Source organism: Lathyrus oleraceus, chromosome 7, assembly GCF_024323335.1.
Source record: "Lathyrus oleraceus cultivar Zhongwan6 chromosome 7, CAAS_Psat_ZW6_1.0, whole genome shotgun sequence".
NCBI classification, from domain to species: domain Eukaryota; kingdom Viridiplantae; phylum Streptophyta; class Magnoliopsida; order Fabales; family Fabaceae; genus Lathyrus; species Lathyrus oleraceus.
Genome location: NC_066585.1, coordinates 261925781 through 261947195, shown reverse-complemented (window position 1 = coordinate 261947195; position 21415 = coordinate 261925781). Strand labels below are relative to the sequence as shown.

General features: G+C 39.0%; 1 protein-coding gene across 1 annotated transcript in view; it reads right to left on the bottom strand.

The window, feature by feature from the left end:
* Positions 1 to 503: 503 nt before the first annotated feature.
* Positions 504 to 21415, bottom strand: part of LOC127103331 (uncharacterized) — a 31645-nt gene continuing 10733 nt past the window's right edge. Inside the window, exons 2-4 of the mRNA XM_051040596.1 lie at positions 1696 to 2353; positions 1188 to 1464; positions 504 to 1145 (exon numbers count right to left, since the gene is read on the bottom strand). Of these exons, the coding sequence (XP_050896553.1) occupies positions 504 to 1145; positions 1188 to 1464; positions 1696 to 2353 (1577 nt within the window). The remainder of the gene's footprint in view (positions 1146 to 1187; positions 1465 to 1695; positions 2354 to 21415) is intronic.

The window sequence follows — 21415 nt, the reverse complement described above, 5'->3', positions numbered from 1 at the left end:
CATCAGAGGCATACCACAACATAACAAGATAAAACCAGCCTCATAGAGCACAACAACAGAGAGAAATAAACTCTCACAACATAAACTTTATACATATAATTTTTTTATCCCAGATAGGATGTCAAGACATCAAGTTTGACTTCACATCAATCAAACAACATACATGAACTATTACTAAGTAAGCATGTCATCACTAAGCTATAAGAGAAAACACATATGCTCCTCCTAAATAGAATAACAGAAGTAAGAACTACTCCCCATCCATTAGTACTCCCCCTCAAGGGGCAAAAGGCATAATATAAGGTATAGAAAAAAGAGAGCAAAAATAGCCATACCTCTATTCCCCCTTTTTAGCCAAAAATTGACAAAAACAGGAAAAACATTCATTAGAAGCAGAAAAATATCAAATTACAAACCAAAAAGGCACACATGATGCACAAATTTGTCAGGGCATAGCCCATAAATGAAGTAGAAACATAATAAAACACAGAGAATGGAACACATCAGTCATCATTACTACTAGTTATGTCTTCAACATCATCACCACTTGCATCAACATCTTCTTCAACCTCATTATACTCCTCCTTATCACCGTCTAGGTTTCCCTCAACATCTTCTTCAGACAAAGCATTTATCAAGATCTCAAGCCTTCCTTTTTTTCCAGTACAAGATTTGATGGTTTCATCTAAATTCTTGCATGTGTGCTTTAATTCAACAGTGATTAATTTCCTAGCAGTTGAGCTGGTACATTTCTTACCAGATGTCATGACAATGTCTAGGACATGTTTCCCTGTAAATAGCCTATAATGCAAAGAAATAGGAGATTCTCTCTTGCAGGCAACATCTGAACTGATCAAAATACTAAGGTGCTGACTCAAAACCACACCACAGATTAAGGAGGGAAATGCTATAGGCATCTTTATAGCAAAATAGGTAGTATGCTTCATGCTTTGGTAAAAAACATAGGATCCAAAGTCAAACTTGGTCTTGGTCCCTACAGTGTAAATGAACTTACCCAACCATGTAGCAATGTTGGAAGTATGATTTGTTAGAACCCAATTAGCATCTCCAGTTGTATGAAGTACTTCATACTTCACACTCAAGGAACCAACTGACAACTTCCATTTTCTTGGCCATTCCTTTACCTATTTTTTAGTGATTTCCCTGCAAATGACATTATCAGACACCTCCACTTTAGCTTGTTCCTCTTCACTTCTGCCGATGAACCTGTTAATGAATTCTGGAGAAAATTCCACACATTTTCCTCTCACATACACTTTTCTAAACTCCTTACTCCTCTTGTTATTACAATCCTTAGAAATATTCACAATGAGCTCTTTTACAAGCATCTCATAACACTTGCCAAAACCAGCCACACTTTTCATCAACCCAACTTCTTTAATCAGATCCATCACTTCTTTGCACTCAAAGTAATCCTTGCCAAGTTCCCTTTCCAAATCCAACCTCCATTGGTACACAAACTTTCATTTATCAACATTCTAAATAGAGTGAAAAGAGATGTTGGCAATGGGAACTTCAGGCACATTAGCAGGGACCTTTTCCCCAACTTTCTTTAGAGGCATGATGTCTTGAACATTCTGTTCGACATCAAAGTCAGAATCACTAGAACTAGATGGGACTTCCTTCCTCTTCAAAGATCTTTTCTTGGTGGCAAGAGTTACAACCTTGATCTACCCATTAGAAGGATTAACACTTGTACTTTTCTTGGGAGCCTTGGGAGACTTGCTTGTAGACTCAACAAATTTCCATTTTCTACTCTTTAACCTCTTAGTTATCTCTGGAGCCAATCTCCTACCAATGGGCTCATCATCGGAGTCCAGATCATCTACATTTACAAAGTTTGTAGATTGGTCCTTCTTCACACCATCATTTTCTTCTTTTTCAGATGTATCAACAGACATACTATCATAATCATCTTTCTTTATAGATTTTTCAGAGGACTTAATTGAAACAGACTCACTATCATACTTTCCATAAGACTTTTCAAGTGGGGTCTCGATAGGATGATCAGTTTGGGCCAAGGATGTAGTGACATCCATCACGACATCAAACTTAGGTTCATTACCCAAAATTTGAGAGATTAACACAAAAATAATTTTATCAACAATGTTTTTATAAGCAACGTTCATACTAGATTGACCCAGGGCCTTATCAGATCTAAGGTTATCTAGACTTACAGTACCAGAGTCAGATCTTGGTTTTTCAGAGCCTATTTTTTTATTTGATTCAACAATACCCACTACTCTTTGAACAACAAAACCTTTAGCAGATGCAACAACATCAGGTTTAACATCAGTGGTTTTAATAGGATCTGTAGCGGGGTTTTCGTTACCTTTAGGTTTATTGACTAAACCAAAAGTAAACATACAATTTGAGTCGCCACCGCACTTTTATTTGTCCAAAGGAAAGGCTAAAAAAGTGAACAAAAGCCAAGTAAGAAGTTTTATCAAATCAAAAACTAATAAAAATGTCAGAGATCTAGGTAAGGGGGTTGGTTATGAAATGGGAAGGTTTTACGCACCCAAAACATCCTTAGTACTCTAAGGGAACCTCTTTTTGCAAACATGTGTTGTAGGTTGGTATTTGTGAAAATATGTGCAAAAGATTGGGGGGATGAGAAGAGAATAAATTATATTTACAAATTTTGTTGTTTGAATGGATGAACCCATTGCCTACGTACCATCACAAAGGTAGGATCAAAACCTCGTAGTTTGGGGTAAAAATCACAAAGATTGGTGAATTGATTTGATCAAAAGCCTTAAAGTCTTTTGTTATCAAAGGGAGAAAACTCAGCCTAAACCAACAATCCACCATGTGAGGAAGGCTTCAACATACTACTGAGGGGTTAACCCTATAATAAGTATGGAAGACTTATAATCCAATCACTAAGGATGAGGTGAGATTTACATCAACCACTATGATAACTCAAACCTATGACTAATGTTTTTGAAAAGGTTTTAATAAGGGTGGCCATTGGAACCACAAAAACAACTTGAAGTGAGTTATATTTACAAGTTAGATTTATTTACAAAATGAAGTCAAAGTTGGATTAAGATTCATTCATAATGAGTATTGATGAAAAGATTTTGAAAATTCAAAGGCATAAGGCCTAGGTTTCTAATTTGAAACAATGTCAAAGTTTGAAAGAAAAGATTTTGGCTTGGTTAGAGTGAGGAGAAGAAGAGAAGGGCTAATCCTAAAGCATACAAAGATAAGAGAGAAAAGATAAAACCCTTGAAGTTCCTTTTCTTGGAGTCATAGAGATGACTCAAGATGCTCATTTCCTTTGTACTTAGCACACAAACAAGCAATTAATAATTTGAATTCAAGCTCCTGGGATCTTCATTTGGCTTGTCTCTCTTAACTTGGCTACTCATGACAATGGTCCCCCTTACTATCTCAAGATGGAATCCCTATCACACAAGAGCAAACATCAAAAAAGTTCACAACAAAATAAGGGGAATGAACAAAGGATAAGTTTGGAAAAGGAAGTCCTTTAAAGTCAGCTTTGAGATTTAGCATTCTAAAGGCATGAGGCATAGTTGCTCTTCAACAAGTTTAGCATTCTAAAGGCACGAGGCCTAGTTGCTTTTGAACTCCTTTAAGCATAGGTATGTCCTAATTCTAAGTCCTTTCTCCTTTTTGCATTGGGTTCACACAGAACAAAGACAAAACAATCACAAGACAACAATATATTTATATACAATAATGAGCTCAAATGAGCAAAAGGAAAATGGCATAAACATAAAATATGTGCTCAAGTGAGCAAAATGAAAAGCAATATGAATGAATGAGCAAGAAATAAAGTGCATTAAAGTAAAGGGCAAGAAATTAAATGCTCAAATTAAAGTTAGTAATTAGTATGGTTATGTTAGTTTGTCATAAGATAATATAGCGCTATGTTAAGCAATCGTAAGTGGACTAATGTAGTAGTCACACCTATCTGAGGCCGGTCAATAAAACTATAGGCAAATAAACACAAGTTAGAGATCATGACTAGTAAGCCAATCTCCAAAAACTTGTCATGCAAAAACAAAAAGGGGAAAGGCCTTGTATGGACTTTAGGTTTTTTTCTTGACCAAGAAGCAACCTATCTTGGACACAAAACAACTCGCTTGATCTTGGATCAAGTTGAGTTTGGTTTGGATCAAAGAAGGTTAAACCTCTCATTTGTCAAGACCAACCATAAGACATTAACTCATTGGCCAAAATAAAAAGAAAGTGATGAAGATGAAATGAATGAAAAGAGAATTCAAGTATTAAACTCAATTGATCAAATGTGAATCAAGTCATCATCAATCAATGCCAAAAAAAAGAGAAATGAAGATTACAAGTCAACAAGTTAAACATATTTTTTTGGTAATTTTTGAATTAAAAATAAATGCAAAATAAAATAAACAAAATGTGGTCAAACCTCAAACTTAATTCAAATCAACTTCAACAAGTCCAATTAAATTCTCATAGGTCTAACATGATCAAACAAACTTTGACAAATTATCTCAATAATTTTTGAAATCAGAAACTATTTTAAAACAATTGAAAACAATAAAAAATAACACAATATGAATTAAAATCTCAAATAAATCTCAAATCAAATAAACCATTGATGAGACTATTTTTCATTGATTTATCATGATTCATAGGTGTTAGGAAAATGTTTTTTGGATTTTTCAAATATCAGAAAGTATTTTAAAATGAATTAAAACTATTAAAAACCAAATATTTCACAAAAAATATTAAATGAAGTCACAAAAATAATTAAAAATCAAAATATGAAACTAGATTTTTCAAGAAATTTTTTGGCATTGGTCTCATATTTTTGTGACTTCAAATAAAATATTTATGAATTTTTGAAAATAAAAGGAATTAACTGAAATTAAAAGAAAATAGTAAAAATAGGAAAATCCAGCGCCATCAGATCAATTCATTAATTGACGTGGCATGGATCTCATGGCTCAGAGGCGCGGTCACATGGTGATCCCTGGTCAAACGTGTAACATAAAGATTTAAAAGAAGTAAACACATTGGACGCTCGTGATTAAAACATTGAGACACGATCCAAAGGCTGGGAGGCTACCACGTGGGGATGGTGGTGGAAACCACCATCTTCTCCAGCGATCTACAGTTCCGGCCACCACGTGCAGGAAAATAAATTGCAATAAAAATGAAAAAGGAGGACATCAAAATGAAGCTAAGGTGATGTACATCACCACTGTAACCATGGATCATCCTCACAATTCCTATTTAGAGAGAAACGTGAGCTTGAAAATTATGGTGCATGAACTGAGATGACATGATTTGCAAAATTAAGACCACCACTGGCCTGCCTCAAGTGAGAGGACTTCAGAAAACAGCATAAACTAGAGGAATTCACATTGTATTGCAAGATCTAAATCAAGAAAGTTTGAGGTTCTACCTCTGAAATGAAGCTTCAAACAGCACGAATCCTTCAAGCTCTTGATCTACTTTTGCTCTGGAAGTGTGATGGTGATGCTATGTTAAGGAATTGAGCTTTGAAAATCAACTAATGATGTTGAATTTCAAGCTTGAAAGAGAAAGAGAAAACTGAAAATTCTTTAGTGAGGGTTTGGATTTCAATTCAGCAACACTTCAGATCTCCACTTGGTTACCAATTGAATGAGAATGCACACTTATTTATAGCTGAAATGGATTGGCAAGCATGGTTCCCTCGTGTACATGGAATTTGAATTCCTCTTGCATGGGCCTGTATAGGCGCATGTAAGCCCAATGATGGGTGCAAATCCTTGCTGAGACCATCTGGAAATGAATTGGACGTGCATAATGACCTTCACAAGCTTGCACATCAAGTTTTAATGTGAAATGCAAAAATGAACCTAAATAGAAAGCTCTTCGAAACTCACACATGGAAATTCAAAAAAAGTAATGTGAGTAATGGTTGGAAAGATCTTGAAATAAGGAACAAAATTCATGTTGGGCAAAAATTCATTTGGCATTTGGAAATTAATGAAAACTGGCTGTGAGAGTTTGGTCACAAAACATGTTTAAGTCACCTTTGAAAATTTTCACCAAAAGCAAGCATCTTCAAGCCCTTCTGTTTCAATGATGCAAGCTTCAAATGGAAAAACCTCCAACATAAAAGTTGTAGATATTTTCAATATGATCAATTTAGACTTAAATTTTGCATCATTTGTATTTTTCATGAAAATGTTATAGGCACTTGAAGTTGGGCATTTTTCAAATTCAATGACTTAGGTCCAAAGTGACCTATAATGTTTTGTATTATCACATGTACTTATTTTAGGATTATGAAATTATGTCCAACATAACATTTGAATTAGACATATTAAGCTTTCCAATTCATTTGGTATCACCTCAAAATCATGAAAATTAAGGAAGTTAGGTCCTTGGGAAGTTGGCCTAAAATTAGGGTTTCAGTCAAAGTGACCTATAATGTTTTGAAATGAATGATGACCTTCCAAGTTTCAAATGGATTTTTTATGAACATAAAAGTTGTTCATATGGTTCTTAAGAACATTTTTTTCTCTTGGGGTCATCTTCATTTGACAAACACATTAAAAGTTGTATCTCAGTGATTTTCAGTTTAGTCAGATGACTTGACTGGTCAACTTTCCAAGTCCAAACTTCCAATCTTGATGAATGAATGACTGAGGAGTTTCACATAGGCTCATATATGCACAAAATAATGAACGAAAGAACTTCCCTTGGTTAAGTTTGATCATAGGTTGAGGTTGTTTCATGAGCAAGGCACATCTGAATTAGGGTTTCCTTGGGAAACAATCCTCAAGCCCTTTGAGTTATCTTGATCAAATTGACAAATTGAGGTATTTGGGAGGCATATATGATGATTAGGAGCTTTGTGGACCATTGTCATGCTTTCTTTCATCTTCATCTAACCATTTCACTGAGCTTAGGAGCCTCCTATGAGCAAAGGGAGCACATGATCACTAGAGCTTCAAAACAAAAAGAGTTAGTGACATATTTTTGTGCTTTTTGTTAGTGATCAAAATAAGAAAAGCAATACTATACAATACAAACATGCTTGGTGGTCTCCAACCAATCACACAAGTCCCACCCCTAGGGTTAAGGATCCAAACATGCTATGATCCTTGAGGCAATGCACTGAGAAATGATATGATGCCATGAGGGATCTTATGGTCAAAATTAGGGTCTTACAGATGCCCCTATTTAAGGTCATTCTAGCCGGAGATATGAAGGTTAAAATCTTCATCTCGACGAGGTAGAATGGGCTTAAATAATAACAAAGAAACGAATTTTGGTCCCTAAGAGACCTCATGATACAAATGTATGCATACAAAAAATAAAATCTTCATGGTGAATAATTGCCAAAATGGAAAAGAAATCAGAAGAAACTGAAAAATCCAATAGGAGTAACAGACTCACTAAGGAGACAAAGACTCTGGGGGGAATAGGGTAAAATGCGTGAGCAAGCCACGACTTGAAAACTTGCTGGGAGACACGAAGGGATTCCATGAAAATAAATCGATGGAAAGACTCGAGCTGACGTAAAGGTGCATGTATTGAGGAATGTGCCAATACAGCAAAACTCTCCACAAAGGATACATCGGATACAAAATCCAAACTCAGACGGGGATGTCCATAAAGGACCCAGCTGAGGAAGAAACAACGAGATATTACCAGTTACTGGGTAATAAACTCAAAGAGAGACATGTCATAAAACACCGGTTACTGGGTGAAAGAACAACATGCTCAGGGAGAAATAATATCTAAGACCGGTATAAGGGTGAGAGATATCAATCATCCAAAACATATGAGGAGGATCCAAAAGGCACATCTCAACTCAGGAAAACCTGACTCCACAGGGGACAAAAAGTCATAATAGGGAGCAGAAGGAAGGAACACCAGGGATATCAGTTAATGGGCATATAATAGGTGACCAACCAGGCGTGAATTGGGAACATATCCAAAACACTCATCATCCAAAGGGAGGGCTGAAAAAGCAAACTCGACTTACAGGATGGACATTCGATTCCACAAGGAAATACGAATCTTACTCAACTAGGGAAGAAAAAGACTTCGGTTGAAGAGTGCATGAGATATATTATCTATTACCGTTATAACGTAGATAACATACTCGTATGGAAGATTATGCACAACCGGTTACTAGATTAATAAAGGATAAATCGACCGAAAAGGAAGGACATCAGGATACCGGTTACTGGGTATAAAATGATGGCCAATCAGAAGGAGAAACAATCATTACCAAACAAGGGTAAAGGAAAGAACTCGCCAGGGATAAACTACCTGACAAAAGCAATTATACAAGAGATATATCACCGGCTACTGGGTGGTATACTCAAAATGAAGGAATATCAATACCGGCTACTGGGTAAAGATAACCAACAAAGAGGGGATTACATCTACCGGTTACTGGGTAGAAAACCACAGAAATAGGACTTACAACTACGGGTTACTAGGTAGAAGGCCACAAGATCCAATGGGGAAAAGGATGAACAATTACTGGTTACTGAGCAATTGAACGACTAGACCACAGGGAACTGTAGGGGATAACAAGAAAGGAGTCAATCTAGGAACAAACTAGAAAGACACAATTTAAACAAGACTCAACCCAATGAGGATATAACTCAGGGAATTAATTCCATCCCGATATACAACTGGGAAGGAAACTGAAACAATAATCATCCACGAGGACTTAACTCAGTGGGGAATAAAGAGGAAAGATAGACACTTTCTGCCTATGGGGCTGACTCTTATATGGAGAGATCACACACGAGCATCTGCTTGGGGGAAGAACATTTCACCAATAGCAGGAGATAACAAGCAAAGATATATGGCAAATGATGCAACATGAATATCTGAATGCTATGATTAGGTATGTATATACATGATTTGTGTATGATTAATGCTGACAGACAGACATATCCAACACAAACAGGTCCAAGAATCACGAACGGATATCCGGCGCAACATCTCAGCAAAAAAGGCAAAGCCTATAGGAGAACTCAGCTCTGGTGAGGATGTATTAAATACGGGAAGACATCGATCACCATTGGGGATAGGAAAAGTCACAACTGCCAACTGCCAGGGACTTCTCATCCATTCTCGGGAACAGGTGGATGAAAATCGATAAGATCCGTCGTAGAAGAAACTCTACTGGGGAACTCATCAAGGAATGATGTGAAATTCTGTGGGGAGCAAATGCCCAAACAAATACCATCAAAAACAATTCCTTCTAACTGTTGGAGAGACAACTCTGCTAAGGGGAGAAAAAAAACAGTTTGCTCCACTGAGGAAGGAAACAACACCTCTTCAGACAGTGTCTCTCAATACTTAGAAGAAATCTTCAAACACGGAGGAAATACAAATTATCAAACTCGCGTCAGGCAAACCTGCGGGGGATAAGCTGTAGGCAACCCTCAAAGGACATCATGCCTTGGCTGAGGGAATCGTGACATGCTGGGGATAAAAAGGGAAACAAGCCCTTCACCAACTGCTCTGGACAACTTTCCTGCTGAGGAGACAACATGAAAGCTGATGAAGAGGACATAAACATGCCAGAATGTGAACAAATGTCTTACCCTTCGGAAATCGTACTATCCTTGGGAAAGCACTAAGGACATTTCATTTATCCTCTTAGTCATTGTGAATGTTCATTTTGTTTAGAACAGTTTATAAAACTTTATTTGTTTAAAACAATGATATTTATCAATTAAAATATGCAAACATCTGTTAAACAGAAACAAATAAGAGTGCAAAGGATTGGATAAAGGCTCAAATTTATTTAATAGAATGGTAGTCCGCAAATGGCGAGACTCCATGGATCTTTACAAATTTGAAATTGGTGATATACATGGAAAAAAGGCTACATTGAACATAATTACCGTTTCTCCACCAACTCGGAATCCAATGTATTTGAAGTTTCAGTTGATGATGACTGAAAGAGAATCTTTGACCGGTGACTGTTGTAGAGCAAAGTCTTTTCAGGATGCAGTTACTTGCCAAATCCCTAATTTTTGCCTAGATTGCCCCAGGGTGAGGTACTCAATCTAGCGGGATATATATTCATTTTTTATGTCTCTAACTTTTGCCTGGACTGCCCTTTCGGGTTTTCAATCCACCGAGACGTTCATTTTTGCCTAAGTCGCCCTTTCGGGTTTTCAACTTAGCGAGCTATTCTGTTTTTATTTTAGGCGGAGTATTTCTTAACTGCATCTGAATTCACAGGACGAGTGAAAGCCTCCCCATCCATAGTTGTAAGCAACAAAGCACCGTCTGAAAAGGCTCTCTTAACAACATATGGACCTTCATAGTTTGGAGTCCACTTTCCCCTGGAATCAGGCGCGAAAGACAAGACTTTCTTGAGCACGAGATCACCTTCTCGGAACACACGAGGCTTGACCTTTTTATCAAAGGCTTTTTGCATCCTTTGCTGATACAACTGACCATGACACATGGCAGTTAGTCTCTTCTCTTCAATCAAATTCAACTAGTCATAGCGACTCTGAACCTATTCAGCTTCAGTCAACTTGGCTTCCATCAAGACTCTCATCGATGGGATCTCAAACTCCACGGGGAGCACAACCTCCATGCCATACACAAGAGAGAAATAGGTTGCCCCTGTTGAAGTGCGGACAGATGTACGATAACCATGTAAAGCAAATGGCAGCATCTCATGCCAATCTTTGTATGTAACAACCATCTTCTGAATAATCTTCTTGATGTTCTTGCTAGCAGCTTCAAACGCCCCATTCATCTTGGGTCTATAGGGAGAAGAATTATGATGCGCAATCTTGAACTCACTACACAGTTCTTTCATCATCTTATTGTTCAAGTTAGATCCATTATCATTAACGATCTTGTCTGGCACACCATATCGGCATATGAGTTGGTTCTTGATAAACTTCACAACCGCCTGCTTGGTCACATTTGCATATGATGTCGCTTCAACCCACTTGGTGAAGTAATCAATAGCTACGAGAATAAAACGGTGACCGTTTGACGCTTTTGGTTCAATCATGCCAATCATATCAATTCCCCGTATGGAGAAAGGCCATGGTGAGGAAATAACATTCAGAAGTGTCGGGGGGATATGAATCTTATCTGCATAGATCTGACACTTGTGGCATTTCTTCACATATTTGCAGCAGTCAGACTCCATTGTCATCCAATAATAGTCTGCTCTCAACATCTTCTTAGCCATGGCATGTCCACTGGAATGAGTACCAAATGAACCCTCATGGACTTCAGTCATTAACAGGTCTGCTTCGTGTCTATCCACGCATCTGAGTAGAACCATGTCAAAATTCCTCTTGTAAAGCACATCACCATTAAGGTAGAAACTGCCAGATAATCTCCTCAAGGTCTTCTTGTCTTTAATAGATGCCCCAGATGGGTAAGTCTGACTCTGAAGAAAACACTTGATATCATAATACCATGGTTTATCATCTTTTACTTCTTCAACTGCAAATACATGAGCTGGTCTATCCAAGCACATCATAATAATATTAGGGACTTCATTCCAATATTTCACCGCAATCATTGAAGCAAGCGTAGCGAGAGCATCCGTCATCCGATTCTCATCTCGAGGAATATGATGGAAGTCAAACTTAGTAAAGAAAGTTGAAATCCTCCTCGCATAATCTCTGTATGGGATGAGGCCAGGCTGATTCGTCTCCCATTCACCCTTGATCTGATTAACAACAAGGGCCGAATCTCCATAAATATCAAGATGTTTGATCCTAAGATTAATACACTCTTCCAAACCCATAATACAAGCCTCATACTCCGCCATATTATTCGTGCATTTGAAAGTTAACCTTGCTGTAAAAGGAAAATATGTCCCTTGAGGAGTAATAATCACTGCCCCAATACCATTTACATACTGATTAACAGCACCATCAAACACCATACTCCATCGGGAACTAGGCTCTGGTCCTTCATCGAGCATAGGCTCATCGCAATCTTTCATCTTCAAATACAGAATCTCCTCATCCGGGAAGTCGTACTGCACAGATTGATAATCTTCAATTGGTTGATGCGCCAAGTGGTCAGCCAAGATACTACCTTTAATAGCTTTCTGAGCTCGATACTCAATATCATACTCAGACAACAACATTTGCCAACGGGCGATCCTCCCAGTTAAAGCAGGCTTCTTAAAGATATACTTGATTGGGTCCATTTTGGATATCAACCAAGTTGTATGATTCAACATATACTGGCGTAAACGCTTAGCAGCCCAAGCCAAAGCCCAACATGTCTTCTCAAGCATTGAGTACCGAGACTCACAGTCAGTGAACTTCTTACTCAAGTAATATATTGCATACTCTTTATTTCCTGATTCATCTTGCTGACCCAGGACACAACCCATGGAATCATCAAGCACGGTCAAGTACATAATCAACGGTCTTCCTTCAACAGGCAGAGACAGAATCGGAGGCTCAGAAAAATATTCTTTGATACTATCAAAGGCCTTTTGGCAATCCTCAGTCCAATCATGACACTGATTGTCATACGGTGAACTGACTTTTGTGTGTTTTTAATCGTAATGTCGCGGTTAGCAAGAGTCGCCACCGACTTTTCTTTTATCCCATAAGGAAAGGTGGAAAAGAACAGGAAAGACCTTAATTTAGATTCTTAGGTTCGGGAGGTACATTATACAAAGGGAAGGTGTTAGCACCCTTTGTATCCATGGTTATCCATGGGCTCTTAATTGCTCAATCATTTATGTTTTTCCAGTTTGAAAGAGTGTTTGAGAAATGTGTAGGAAATGTTTTGAAAAGGAGAATTTAACTTTGTAATGATTCTTGTATGAATGTATACAAAGTTGCTATCTCGTTTAGTTTTGAAAGTCGTTTAGAAAAATATAACTCGGCAATGATTCTAGTGCGAATGTATGCCAAGTGGTGATTTTCTAATGAAGGTTTTGAAAGGTGTAAGGTGTGAAAAGTAGTTTTAAATTGTGGATAAGCAATTAAGAGTTATACCTATCCGAGGTCTTTCCGGGCATTTCCTATCCTTATGAGGGTAAAACTGTCCTTACTATTGAGAAGTAAGCAGTTTTATCCTTTGGATGTAAAAGGGTCATCGTAGGGTCATCGATTGGTCATTGAAGGCAACAGTTGTGAGGATACCTTAGCATTCGAAGGGACGATCATCATTTAACCGTAGGCTACACCGAAGGGTCATCGAGGGACAAAGGCAACATTCGAGGGACTATGATGATTTAAACGAAGGGTCTTTGCTAAGTGTATCCCTACATTCGCGGGACATGACCGTAATACCGTAATATCGTAGGGTAACAAAGAGAGGTCCGAGATCACTTATTTAAAGGCAAAGTTTTACAATTAATTAGGTAGCCGTAATCAAGTAGGTAATTAGGTCCATATTAAAATCAATACATTAAGAAAAATTAAGCCATTAGGGTGGATCTTCGCCATAAAATTAATACATTAAAATCAATTGAGTAATTCAGGGTGAATCTCCATAAGGGTACCCCACAAATAAAGGGGGATACCTAACAAGCAATCCTTTCCTGAGGCACGTGAACCTTTACAAAACTCAACAAAACATGTCAGAACACCAAATCAGGGTGTAATCGAGGATTACACCACAAAAAAAAAGATCACAACAGTAAATAAGGTTGGATAAATGATGCATGACAAAACATGAGTAAAAAATCAGAACAGAAAAGTCGGCTCTTGTCACGTTCGCCCCTGCCTCGCCTAGCGAAGGCTTAGCGAATGCTCGCTGCATGCTCGCTTAGCGATGTGCTAGCGAGCGGCTGCGGATTCTGGTTTTGATATCAGTATATTTTCAACCAATTTTATGCCTTATGACTTTCATTACCTCAATTATATGGTTAATCATTTAAGGTATTCAGATACATATTAAAGTTCACATGCCAAACTTAAGCTATTTTCATAAATCTAATCATGAAGCCATAGGTATATTAAGAACATAAGGCAGTAATAGCAAGGTAAACCTGTTGGCAACTGAATTGCGACTTCGAATCGGCAAATCGGATTGAATTGGGCAGAGGCAGACCTTGGTGCCGCCGAGTTCCTTCAGGGTTCGTCTCCAGTGAGTATCAGGGTTTGCTTGCTAGGGCTCTCCTTTCTCCGTTTTCGTTCTCCCCTTTTTCGTGACTGAAGCTTGGCTATTTATAATGCTCTTGTTGTGACCTAATGGGCTCAGAATGAAGCCCAAAAATTCTGATGTTCGCAAGCTTCGCTAGGCGAAGGAGTTGCTCGCCTAGCGAGCAAGCTAGTTTGGGCTTTTACTGGATCTGGTGCTTCGCTGGGGCGAGTGTCATAACGAGGGGTTCGCTAGGCGAAGGAATTGCTCGCCTAGCGAGCAAGCTAGTTTGGGCCATTTTCTGGATTGGGCCCGTTGTGAGCTGGGCTTTTGTTCCTTTAAGATCAGTGCCTTGCAGAATAAGTCGGAGTGCCTTGAAAAATGCCTTGTAATGTCAACGGGCAAATTTTGGGGTATGACAGTTGCCCCTGTTCAATATTCTTGAACCGAGAGAGTTAGAATGGTATGTACGCCATTCGTGGTCTGGAGGTGGAAGATTATTGAACACTAGAATGCCCCCAAAAATTTGCGCTTGTTAATCGAAAGTTGGTCTTGATGGAGATGGGCTTAAAGATGCCATCCAGGAAGTTTGATGATGAGAGCTTCAGAGTGCGTCGTACATTAGACGATATCTGAAGACATGGGTGTCATACCGGGTCATACGCTAGACCGTATAGTGAGTCATCCATTATGCTATCGACTTCGTTGGGGAGTCAAAGTGTGTTATACGTAGCTGGGGGATAAGGGATCAGAATGGATCATACGCTAGACCATATCTGAATAGCGGACTGAGTCGTCCATTAGGCGGGTGACTTCACTGGGGATGAAAGATCAGAATGGATCATACGCCAGATCGTATCGGAGTTGCAGAATGGGCCATCCATTAGGCTGTATCTGAGGAAGGTGGAATTAGAATAGATCGTACGCTAGATCGTATCCGAGTTGAAGATCCAAAGGGGTCGTATGTTAGGCCGCATTGGAGTTGCGGAATGAGTCGTCTGTCAGGCCGCGTCTGAGGATGAAAGGGTAGTCGTATGCTAGACCATGTCAGAATGTACCGTACGCTAGGTAGCATCTGAGGAGATGAACATCCGAATGGGTCGTACGCTAGACCGTCTTGAAATAATTGAAGGAATCATATGTCGGGCTGAATCAGAATGAACCGTAGGTTAGGCTATATCCGATGATATTTGTATATGTTGTATCCGCAATAATGTTTGGGATGGGCTTAGAGATGCCATCATTAGGAAAGTGTCAGGATGAAGGTTGACATGGAGTATATCTGAAAGATATATCTGTAATCGATAAAGATGCCCGCCTGAGTGGATCTTTATTTGACCGTATCAGGAGGATGCTTAACCTGAAAAATCAAGTTAGTTTCACGCAATGTCATGATGCATGAGATGCAAATGTTGTATGCATGCGTGTGCTGCGCAATGACGTAATGAATGAATTATGCGTCTGAAATAAATGCGAATATTGTACGCATGTATATGATATGGAATGATGTAATGAATGCACTATGTGTCTGAAACGTTCTTCCAGGGGACTCTACTGGGGAAATAAATCTCAGTCTTCTGGTCGGAGGTATTTGTATTGATGACCCTTTCTTAGCTGAGGATACTTGATTTCTGTCTGATGGCGGAAAACACTCAACAGAGCCCGGCTGGGGATGGAAGAGATGACCAGTCTGTCTGGCGATGCCAACCTCTTCTGGGAAATAGCTGGTTCTTGTTGGGGAATAGAATTAGCAACGGATTCATTGGGAAGCGTGATTAGACCTTCTCCTCGATCCTGAAGTCGTGTAGTAATTGCTATTGTTATTCTAGGCATGCATTTTTGTAAACATTGATCGTATTCAAATGCATAAATCAATTCAAATTAAATCAATGGACGTTTATGCAAGCAAAGCAGAGGAAGTAAGACAACAGCATTTTTTCGAAATAAAATTGTATTGATTTTGAAAGAGGGCCTATAAATAGGCAATCTGTGTACAAGGAGACAGAAATCCTAGTAAGAGGAAATTGTCAGGAAAATAGAGAGAAAGCTATGCAGAAAAAGTCCTATCGATTCTAATTCCACTACGGTCATTATGTCTTCAAGCCTCTCATCTCCTGCTATCGGATAGAAGTGATTGGCTTGTTCAGTCCCTTTGACCTGGTTGAAGCTGACAGAGAACGGGACATAGTCATACGCTTTAATCCCTAATTTTTGCCTGGACCGCCTTTTCAGGTTTTCAGTCCACCAGGATGCCCTTTTTTGCCCAAGCCGCCTTTTCAGGTTTTCGACTTGCTGGGTGTACGTCTTTATATGTTTATCCCTAATTTTTGCCCGAACCCTTTTGGTTCGCCGGGATGCCCTTACTTTTGCCTAGGTACGTCGACCTAGCGGGTCTCTTTTACGCGTAGTATTTTTTAACTATGTCCGCGTTCACAGGATGCGGGAAGTCTTCGCCATCCATTGTAGCAAGTATCATGGCTCCACCAGAGAATACTTTCTTAACCACAAATGGCCCTTCGTATGTGGGAGTCCACTTGCCTCTGGGATCACTTTATGGTAGAATGATACGCTTGATCACCAAGTCGCCAATTTGATACACCTGTCTCTTGACTCTTTTGTTAAATGCCTGGGTCATGCGCTTCTGATATATCTGCCCATGACAAACAGCCGCAAGTCTCTTCTCATCAATCAAATTTATCTGATCGAGTCGAGTTTGAATCCATTCATCCTCGTCTAAACCCGCCTCTTTCATGATCCTTAGAGAGGGAATCTGAACTTCCACCGGTAAGACGGCTTCCGTTCCGTAGACTAAAGAGAAAGGAGTTGCCCCTGTCGAAGTGCGCATTGAAGTGCGATAACCATGGAGAGCAAACGGTAACATCTCATGCCAGTCTTTGTACGTTATTGTCATCTTTTGTATGATCTTCTTGATATTCTTATTAGCCGCCTCCACGGCGCCGTTCATCTTTGGCCGGTACGGGGAAGAGTTATGGTGTTTTATTTTGAACTGCGTGCAGAGTTCAGTAATCATCTTGTTGTTCAAATTAGTACCATTGTCAGTGATAATTCTTTCAGGGATGCCATATCGACAAATAAGACTATTCTTGATGAACCGTGCCACCACGTTCTTGGTGACAGAAGCAAATGAGGCCGCCTCTACCCACTTTGTAAAGTAATCAATAGCAACAAGGATGAAACGATGTCCGTTAGAAGCAGTAGGTTTAATCTCTCCAATCATATCGATGCCCCACATTGCAAAGGGCCAAGGTGCTGTCAACACGTTCAATGGAGCAGGAGGCACATGTACTTTGTCCGCATAGATCTGACACTTGTGGCAGGTTCTGGAGTGATGGTGGCAATCAGCTTCCATGGTAGACCAATAATATCCTGATCTCAGAATCTTCTTGGCCATTGTATGTCCACTAGAATGAGTCCCAAAAATACCGTCATGCATGTCTTCCACAATCCTTTCTGCTTCCTTTCTATCCACACAGCGAAGCAGAGTCGAATCATGATTACGTTTGTATAACACTCCATTACTCAGAAAGAATTTAGCGGAGAACTTCCTCAAGAATTTTCTGTCATTGATGGATGCCCCTTCAGGGTATTCCTGAGTTTCTAAATATCTTTTCACTTCGTGGAACCAAGGTTTCTCCTCTACTCCTTCAGCATTAAGTTCATAACAATATGCTGGCCCATCTAATCGTTCAATGGTGATCCTGGGAGCCTCACTGTCCCATCTAACTCTGAACATAGATGACATGGTAGCCAATGCGTCTGCCAATTGATTCTCTTCTCGTGGGATATGTTCGAATGTAATCTCTTCAAAGTATGGGATTAATGTCATCACCCGTTCTCGGTAAGGGATGAGATTCGGATGTTTGGTATCCCATTCTCCTTTGATCTGACTGATCACTAATGCTGAGTCTCCGTACACACTCAAAAACTTGATTCGCAGGTCTATAGCAGCCTTGAGTCCCAAAATACATGCTTCATACTCAGCCATATTATTGGTACAATGAAAACATAGTCTAGCAGTGAAAGGTGTATGATAACCCCCGGGAGAAATAATTACAACCCCAACACCATGGCCCAATGCATTAGAAGATCCATCAAAAACCATAGTCCATCGGGATCCCAGTTCGGGTCCCTCATCCGGTCTAGGTTTTTCATAATCAGTAACAAGCATGACATCCTCATCTGGAAACTCAAAATTCATAGATTGGTAATCGTCCACCGCTTGATGAGCCAAATGATCAGCTAGCACGCTTCATTTGATTGCTTTCTGGGTAGTATACTGGATATCGTACTCTGTTAAGATCATCTGCCATCTCGCTATTCTTCCGGAGAGGGCAGGTTTCTCGAATATATATTTGATGGGATCCATCTTAGAGATCAACAAAGTGGTATGATTCAACATATACTGTCTTAGTCGGCGAGCAGCCCAGGCCAAAGCACAGCAAGTTCTCTCGAGCAGTGAGTATCTTGTTTCACAATCGGTAAACTTTTTGCTAAGGTAGTATATGGCATGCTCTTTTCGACCAGACTCGTCATGTTGCCCCAATACACACCCCATTGAATTTTCTAACACGGTCAAATACATGATTAGAGGTCTTCCTTCAACTGGTGGTATCAGAATTGGAGGTTCCTGGAGATATTTCTTGATTTTGTCAAAAGCTTCTTGGCATTCATCATTCCATATCATCTCTTGATTTTTCCTCAGTAATTTGAAGATGGGTTTGCAGGTAGCGGTCAAATGGGAGATAAATCGGGCGATGTAATTCAATCGTCCCAAGAAACCTCTGACTTCTTTTTCCGTACGAGGAACTGGCATTTCTTGAATAGCTCTCACCTTAGCCGGGTCGACCTCAATTCCTTTACCACTGACAATAAATCCCAAGAGTTTACCGGATCTTACTCCAAAGGTGCATTTGTTCGGATTCAATCTCAACTTGTACTTCTTCAACCTCTCAAACAGTTTGTATAAATGATCGAGATGTTCTTCTTCAGTATGAGATCTAGCTATCATGTCATCCACATATACCTCTATTTCATGATGAATCATATCATGGAACAAGACTACCATAGCACGCTGGTATGTTGCTCCTGCATTCTTCAAACCGAATGGCATTACTTTGTAGCAGAAAGTGCCCCATTGCGTCACAAACGTAGTTTTCTCCATGTCCCCAGGTGCCATCTTAATCTGATTGTAACCCGAGAATCCATCCATGAAGGAGAATACTTTGTGTTGAGCGGTGTTATCTACCAGAACATCGATGTGCGGGAGTGGAAAGTCATCTTTGGGACTCGCTTTATTCAAATCTCTGTAATCTACGCACATTCGCACCTTACCATCCTTCTTCGGCACTGGTACCTGTCATACGGTGAACTGGACTTTTTGTGTTTTTTATCGCAATGTCGCGGTTAGCAAGAGTCGCCACCGACTTTTCTTTTAACCAATAAGGAAAGGTGGAAAAGAACAGGAAAGACCTTAATTTAGATTTTGGGTTCGGGAGGTACATTATACAAAGGGAAGGTGTTAGCACCCTTTGTATCCATGGTTATCCATGGGCTCTTAATTGCTCGATCACTTATATTATTTTTGTCTGAAAAAAAGTGTTTGTGAATTGTTTGGAAAATTGTTTTTGGAAAGAGAATTTAACTTTGTAATGATTCTTGTATGAATATATACAAAGTAGTTATCTCGTTTAGTTTTGAAAATTGTTTAGAAAAATATAACTCGGTAATGATTCTAGTATGAATGTATACCAAGTGGTGATTTTCTGAAGGTATTTTGAAAGGTGTGAGGTGTGAAAAAATGTTTTAGGTTGTGAGCCAGCAATTAAGAGTTATACCGACCCAAGGTCTTTATGAGCATTTCCTATCCTTATGAGGGTAAAACTGTCCTTATTATTGAGAAATAAGTAGTTTTATCCTTTGGATGTTTAAGGGTCATCGTAGGGTCATCGATTGGTCATTGAAGGCAACAGTTATGAGGATACCTTAGCATTCGAAGGGACTATCATCATTTAACCGTAGGCAACATCGGAGGGTCATCGAGGGACAAAGTTGTATATTCGAAGGCAACATCCGAGGGACTATAATTTATTTTATGATGATTTAACCGAAGGGTCTTTGCTAAGGGTATCCCCACGTTCGCGGGACATGACCGTAATATCGTAATCGTAAGGCAACAAAGAGAGGTCCAAGATCACTTATTCAAAGGCAAAGTTTTACAATTAATTATATAATTAGGATGAAACTCCACATTAAAATTATTAAAAATAATATATTAAAAAAATTACTACATTAGAAATTAATACATTAAAAAATTAATTTAGGGTGAAACTCCACAAGGGTATCCCACAAATAAAGTGGAATACCTAGCCAATAACCTTTTCCTGGGATATGTGAACCTTTACGAAACTCAAAAAAAAGAAACATGTCAGAACACCAAATCAGGGTGCAATCGAAGATTACACCGGAGAAATATCACAACAATAAATAGGATAGGATAAATAATGCATGGCTATGATAAAAACATAAAAAAAAGACTAGAAGAATCAGGTACTGTCTCGTTCGCCTCTGCCTCGCCTAGCGAAGGCCACGGATTTTGAATTTGAAAACAGCCCCATGTTAGGAACTTTGAATTTTATGGCATTTTATCACAGGAATGACATGGTCAAACATTCAGGGTATTCAGGCATATTTAAATTCCCATACGAAAGCAAATTATATATCAACATTTAATCATGATGCATTATATATGTAGATATGGCCAATTGAAAGTATAAACAATAGAGATACGCAAACCTGTTTGCCAATTCAAGGTTGAAGGGATTGACCACTTGTAGTATCGGAATAAGTTAGGCAGCGGGAATTGGACGGCGATGGCTTCGGTGCAGATGGGCTGCCTTCAGGGTTTCTTTACTCTGAATTCTCCGGGTAGGCAGGGTTCCTATGCCAAAGTTTCTATCCGTCCTTCTCTGTTCTCTCTCTTTCTTTTTCCTCAAGGTTTTGTTCCAAGGAAACCTCAGAGTGTTTTGCTTCTCTTCCTTCTTTCTCCAGTAAATCTCCCAGTGTAAACTCCAAGTCTAACTCCCCCTACTGAAACTTCAGTATTTATAGACTAATTTCGTGGGTAATGGGCTTGGAATGAGGGAGACCCAAGTCCAAAATAATTTGTTATATTTTATTTATTTATTTATTTTAATTATTTAATTAATTAATTAATTAATTAATTAATTAATTAAAAAAAAAATTCTCTTTTTTTTTTTTTTTTTTTTTTTTTTTTTTTTAGGAAAAATGATGGGTAATT